Source organism: Acyrthosiphon pisum, chromosome A1 (genome assembly GCF_005508785.2).
Source record: "Acyrthosiphon pisum isolate AL4f chromosome A1, pea_aphid_22Mar2018_4r6ur, whole genome shotgun sequence".
In the NCBI taxonomy this organism is placed as follows: Eukaryota; Metazoa; Arthropoda; class Insecta; order Hemiptera; family Aphididae; genus Acyrthosiphon; species Acyrthosiphon pisum.
In genome coordinates this window covers 68,102,755-68,109,777 of record NC_042494.1, presented here as the reverse complement: position 1 = coordinate 68,109,777, position 7,023 = coordinate 68,102,755, and the positions used below count along the sequence as shown (strand labels likewise).

The 7,023-nt window shown below is 29.3% G+C and overlaps 1 protein-coding gene across 1 annotated transcript; it reads right to left on the bottom strand.

Annotated features, from left to right (window-relative positions):
- On the bottom strand, nucleotides 1–6,667 carry LOC100167850 (U1 small nuclear ribonucleoprotein 70 kDa). The gene is made up of 10 exons (XM_001952235.5): nucleotides 6,058–6,667; nucleotides 5,839–5,956; nucleotides 5,694–5,758; nucleotides 4,923–4,985; nucleotides 4,767–4,848; nucleotides 2,213–2,314; nucleotides 1,874–2,117; nucleotides 721–918; nucleotides 575–657; nucleotides 1–250 (listed from the first exon to the last, which is right to left on the bottom strand). Exons 1-10 carry the CDS (start codon nucleotides 6,199–6,201, stop codon nucleotides 105–107), a joined length of 1,245 nt encoding a protein of 414 aa, XP_001952270.1. The 5' UTR covers nucleotides 6,202–6,667; the 3' UTR covers nucleotides 1–104.
- Nucleotides 6,668–7,023: the final 356 nt, after the last annotated feature.

Below are 7,023 nucleotides of genomic sequence, written 5' to 3'. Positions count from 1 at the left end.
TTGAACTAAACAATAATTATTACATTTTTAATTCCATTTTTCTTAAGTTTTACATTTTTACTTATGTTAAAAATAGACAATGCAATACAAGACAGTCTATTATATCATATTACATTATTACTGTAACGGCTACCATTTGCATTTTCTTCATCGGGTTCCTCTTTTTTAACCATATCTGGATCATAATCATCATGAGGACTGTTGTAACCATCATACTCGTTATTGTAATTGTCATAATTATTGTCATATTCTAAAAATAAAAACAGAAAATGTACAAAATATTTTTCACAATACATACCTAATATTATTTATTTATTTTTAGTTTAAATAGTTATTAAGTTTAAATTTAAACGTTTAATAAAAATGTCTCTGTAGGGACAATGGTTACATGTTACAAATGAATAAACCATAATATATATATATCATCCATCATCTTAAACATGCAATATTTAAAATTAAATTAAGTGGGGAAACCACAATCAAAGTTCAAGATCAAAGACATTTTTATACTAAAAAGTATCTTATGAAAAAAAAAACAAATACATTGCTCAGAATCTAAAATAAATATACTTACCATCAACAGGTTCTTGTTTAATATGAATTTTGTCATCACGTTCAGAATTGTCTTTATCGTGTTTATCACGGCGATCTTTACTCCTATAATAAATTAAATTAAATTTTAGTTTCTACAACTGCCACAATGTTATTATGACACTTTACTTGTCTCGGCGATGATGATCTCTTTCTTTACGATCCTTCTTACGTTCACGGTCCCTAGAACGACTGCGCTTTCTTTTTCTTTCACGCTCATGATCTTTATCTCTAGACTTGGTAACGGGAACCTCTTCAACTTCATCATACTCTACATCCCTAGCACCACGGTCTCTGCTACGACGTCTCTTGCGTTCGCGTGAACGTCTATAATAAAATTCATGTATATTAATAAAATTTTAATAACTTATCGACATATACTCTTTAAATGCACTTAACAGGCACCCTTTGTTAATTTTTTTTATAATTAATCAATAGCACTTACAATGCTTGTTAGGAATATGTAAAAGGAATTTTAAATGAGAGATTTATGTACTAAGCATTTATGCCTTAAAATTGGTTTTTACTGCCACTTTTCTGCTATATTTTTTAATAGAAAATTAAAGGCTGTTTTTGATTTGCAAAGTGGAACAGCCTAGGAGCAAAGCTAAAAGTGCCAACCAACAAATAAACTTAATTTTAACTAGAAAAATATATTTATTTGTATTTTCTTTTATAGGTTTTATTATGTGTATTATGCAGTTATATATTTAAATAATAATTTATTGATAGGTAGTCATAACTTAACACTATTTTGTTTATTTTCCTAGGTTTCTAAAAAATAAGTTGTCAAATGAAAAGGTGCCTGGTAGTAACATGTATTTGTTCCAACTCGTTATTAAATGTGGTACTAATTGTATTGCATTCCAGTATAAGTTTATATATAAAATTAATTATATAATTATTTTATTTACAAAACTAGTTTCACTTTAAATAATGATTCAGTTATAAAATAAGTATTTCAAAATGTTAGTTATTAAATCCAATAAGTACTATGGTTATGTAATTTAAATTAAAAATTAAGCATTATTTTAAAATGCCAGTCATATGTTGTAGGCAACTTGGTAATTTATCTTAAGATTATCACTTGAAACAATGTTAAATATTTGAAAAGTATTATCTAATATTTTATAAAACAATAAACATAATACAATTTACAACAAAAACAAAATGTAGGTAATGTCAGTTATTTTTAATAATTTGTTGTCGATATTTAGTACTTGATAGTTTTATAAATGGTTTTGATAAGTATGTGTAGATTATAAATATATTTAATACATACGACTTAGAACGATGACGTTTTCTTTCACGATCTCTACTACGAGGACGTCTTGGTTCACGTTCACGATCTCTATCTCGGTCACGATAATCACGTTCTCGATCTCTTTCTGTAGTAACACTACGTCCGGAACGACTACCAGCCATTTCACGAGCATACCTTTCTCTTTCCCGTTCGTTATCTTCCCTACCTGAATGTTTCAAGTTGACTTCTGGTCCACCTCGTCTTGTACCCCCTAATCCACCTCCTTCATTAATAAATAAAAATCAATTAATACAAAATTAAAAAATGTTTTATTATTTAATACTTTAATAGTAACAAATTAGGTTAAAATTAATTTACCCAATCTTCTAGGAAGCCATCCTTTGACTGTCCGTGCTCTCTCAACATCCACCAACACTCTGCGTCCATCAATCTTTTTTCCATCAGCATGTTTATATGCAGCTATAATAAATATTATTGGGGGAAAACAATTAGACTGAACTAAGACTTATAACTTTGATGTCCTTAAAAAAAATTGAAAATTGAATACCCGTCCCGATTCAAATGAAAATGTATAACTAGTTATTGAAATTCTTGAATAAAATTTGTTAATTGAAGAGTTGATAAGATAGCACAGATTGTATCTTTGAAATGTATTGAAACAAATTTAAAGTACATCAGAACCAGGACTTACCAACCTCATAAAACAAAAATGTAAATCTCGTAGAAAAAATTAGAAAATAATCAAATATTTAAGTACCTACCAATTATACTTATTTGCTATTCCCAGATTGTTTTTTAGCGCAGTTTGTAATGCCAAGTGAATCCAAAATTTGTCGATTTTTTTTTTTTTTACTTTACCTGGGACGCCAATACTTACACATGGGCGCATAATTATTTTATTACCCAGTAAAATTAAGAATAAGAAGAATGTGTAAATGAAATAAAAATATCACGTTTTCTTCCACCAAATTCACATTATCTTACCTTTGCATATATTTATGCTCGAAAGATTAAAATAAAATATAAAATATACTATTATTTAAACAAATAACATTACAGTTTACCATATTCTGTAATGTCACTAACATTACAGTTTACCATATTCTGTAATAACCCTAAATTGTTTTATTTTTTTGTGTATTAACTAAAGTAAGTTGAATGTATTATTTTCTTTTAAATTAAATAAAAAAAATAATTAAATAACACTTGTTAACCAATAAGTTTGGGTTATTGAAATAACTAATAAGTGATATACATTAAAAAATGTATTGTACTTGAGAAAATGTTTGGAAACTGAAATGATGGGTTAATTTATTTTGTAATTTGTATGTTGGGCTTACCACACATACAAACCTATTATCAACAAAGTCGTCTACGTATAATCACAGGGTCATTAAAGAAGCTCCAATCAGCGAGCTCTTCACAGTTCACTGCATCAAGAACAAAATACAATTATTAAAACTGTACCAGAATGTTTTTATTTTTAAATTTTGAATTTTAAAGATCATAGTTTTTATTTAAGTACGCGCAAGGGTTGATATAAACCAAGTATTTAAAAATATTTTTTCAAAACTGGCGAGTATTCAGATCTTGAAATTTTGCAGAATAATCTTTAGTTGAATTTGAGGAGTAAATTGATTTTACTAGCCATGCATATTTTGAACATTTTGTAAATTCAGTTTGCCAATTTAAAATAACTTCAGAATGTTTTTAAACAACTAGTAATGAACATAAGAAAAAGCACAGTTAATAGTATATATATTTGTGTATGGGTCATAAATTTGTAAATCAGTTACATTTTATTTATATTTAAAAAGTTATTAAAATTTAGAGGTTTATAAGTATGTGTTTTTCCTTTTTTTTAAACTGAAGGAAAAAAGTAAAATAAACTAATAATGATTAAAACTTAAATAATTCCTATAGCATGGACATATTAGAGCTCGACCTAGGCTAACACGATCCTTAACCCTTTATACTACCGCCAAATAACAATGTTTGGGAAGTAACATGTACGCTATAATTTGCATGGCGTAATGGAAATTTAACAGCGACAAAAAGCGAGTACATTTGTTATACTTTGTTTAATCTGCGTCTATGCCTTCTCTATTGAAGACTGGAAATAGTTTAAATGAAGTTGCAGAAATATGGTTAGCGGTGAATTAAAAGATAAAAAGATTGGAATAATTTTTCCAAAAAGGTAAGACTTCTATTATGTCACAGATTACTCAACCATTGTAATTAGTTTTTTTTATTTTTTACTATTTATCTGTAGTATGTATTCTTAACTTGTTAACACAATTTAAGTATACTTAAACCCTAAGTATACCATGGCTAAAATATTTAATATTCAGTATACTTCAGCTATATATATTGTATATACCACCATTATATCTTAAATTTTACTTGCAAACAATCTGATAGGATAAAATATTGATACAATCATGACATAACAATTAAGTTAACAGTTTGTTATATTAATATTGTTTGGATAATTGATTTTGTGATAAGTAATAATGGTCAGGAACATAATATTTTCTAGAGGGGAGTAACAGCCTGGTTTCCAATATGTTATCAATTGAAAAATGGAATCTTGCAATCAGATAAACAAAATATTTAAGTTACTCTCTTTTGACATATGGCGGGCCCACACACAGAGCTCTAAAATTAAACAATATTCTAAATTTTTGGTATCGCAATAACGCATAAAATAAACATTTTTAAATAATAATGAAATTGGAGAAATTAATTTCCCTGGCAAATTAAATGCCCTTTAGGTTAAAAACAACAAATTTTCAAAATATTCATAGGCCAGTAAAATCAATTTTGGTAGAATTTGACCTCAACATTCGCCATTTGTGACCACCAGGTCAATTTTTGAAAAGAAAAAATAATCCTAATGTTAAATACTTACAATGCATATCACGTTCATATTCGTACTCAATGAAAGCATACCCTCTTGGTTTACCATCAATCTTATTATGTGTGACAACAATCTATACAAATAAAATACAATAGTAAGTTAATATGTAATAAAGAATGTTTAAATTAAATAATTTCAATAATTTACCTTTTTTATAGGACCATAAAGTTCAAACTCTCTTCGTAATTTTGATTCGGATGTATCATAATTCTGAAAAAATCAAATGCATTAAAAATGATTACCTATAATATTATAAATCTATAGATTTTTCACTAATTAAAATTAACTAGGTAAGCAGTTTGATACTTGTTAAATACAATTATTAGAGAATATACAAATATCTAGATGTATTGTATTAGGATAATAAGTTGTAATTCCTTATCTGGTATATTGGTTGCAACTTTATAAGTAAAATCAGTTGTGTGATCTCTATAATATATCATATAAAATCTGCCACTATCATAAAAAGTAACATCTATATTTTATAGTAATAATCAAGTATCAACATTAGTGAACCATGTTATTACAAATTACAATATTGACTATTGTGTGTAGCGTTGTGATAAATGTTTTAGTGTTATTTTGGTTTTTCATTAAATTTATGAGAGAAAATGTATTCTGTTATTTGATATTTTAATAACGAATTAGCAACAGTCAATTATTTTAAAAATATGAGTTTGTTTCTGTTTGCTAAATTCAAAATTTCAAAATTCTATTTATTGATTCCTATAATATTTCTACTTCTAGTTTATGTATATAAATATTATTGTATGATTAAAACATCTTAAGTACCTATTCAATTATAAAAGTGACTTGGGGTTAAAAATAAATGTCTGCTACTGTAATTTTCCATAAGAAACTAAAGCCAAGTAGCATAAGAATAATTATACAATTTGAACAAACTATTAAATTACTTACAATTCTGGCAACAAATAGTGTTTTAAATGGATCTGTTGTAGCGTTCGCAACTGAATGTGGTTCCCCTGAAACGGAATAAGAACAAATGATTATTCACACTCCATATGTGCTATATAAACAAAGACTGTTTCAACACGGTGCTTACATAGAGCGATTTCTTGTTCTAACTTGTATGCCACCTGTTCAGCCTTCTCGCGTCGACGGCGCTCTAGTCGTTCTTCTCGGGTTTCAATTTTTGTAGGAGGAGGCGTGTCTTCAGGGTCCTGTAGAGTAACAACATGATCAGATTAGAATTGGTAGTTGTAAAAATTAAAACACCGGAAAGTCTCAACTTAATGTTATCATTAAGTTTGGCCATACTCACTTCGAACAAATCCATAAAACTCCCAACGCCCAAGTACCCACGGGTCTTCTTTTCGTGCGGAAGTTTGGCGACCGGCGGCAGGTAAGGGACTGGGTCTCTCGGCGCGAAAAGCGCCAGCAAATTGGGCGGCAGAAATTGAGTCATCGTGCGGCGTTCGAATTGCTCGTGGTCCTATGGTGAACTTTGACGGTGGTCGGTGGTTAATCACCAAGGCAAACCATTGGGATAAGCCCCGGAAGAGAAAAAAATATACACAAGTACGACTTCTGCGATTGTCTATCGACTGTCACTGATTGTCACACGTTCGTCGTTTCAGTCAGTCAACTCTCGAGTCTCGACAATCACTCACTTAAGTACTCTCTCACAAACACACACACACACACACACACACACACACACACCAGCTAGCGCCTATAAAGTTGTAACTTGCAGAGGAAAGCACACAAACAGAATAACAGAACACATTAAGATTAAATAATTAACAATAACCATTGACGAGTAACGACTAATGACTAACGACAGCAAAACGAGAAACCAACTATTTACCCTTAGCACTCACTACTCTGCACTCTGCAGTCTGCGGCCAACGCTGTCGGTTTCGAATACAAATGGTCGACCATTTTAATCAAAAGTCATGGAACGAAAGACACAGTGCGTCGGATCACTACTATTTGTTCCACAAATTTTTTTTCCAAAGTCAACTTGTTCCAACAAACATTTTTAGAACTAGGACACTGGGTAATAATAAATAAATGCAAGATTATCAAGAAGAAAAATTGTATGCGTATTGCGTATTGCGTATCGATACGGAATAGTTATGTACCGACGTCCGACACTGAATGTTATTTATGAGCAGGGCTCGGATTTATATGTATTTATATAACCAAAGTATGTATTTATACAATAAAATATGTGATAAAGAATTCAAAATATGTATTATCAAAAAAAAAAATAATAATAAAAATT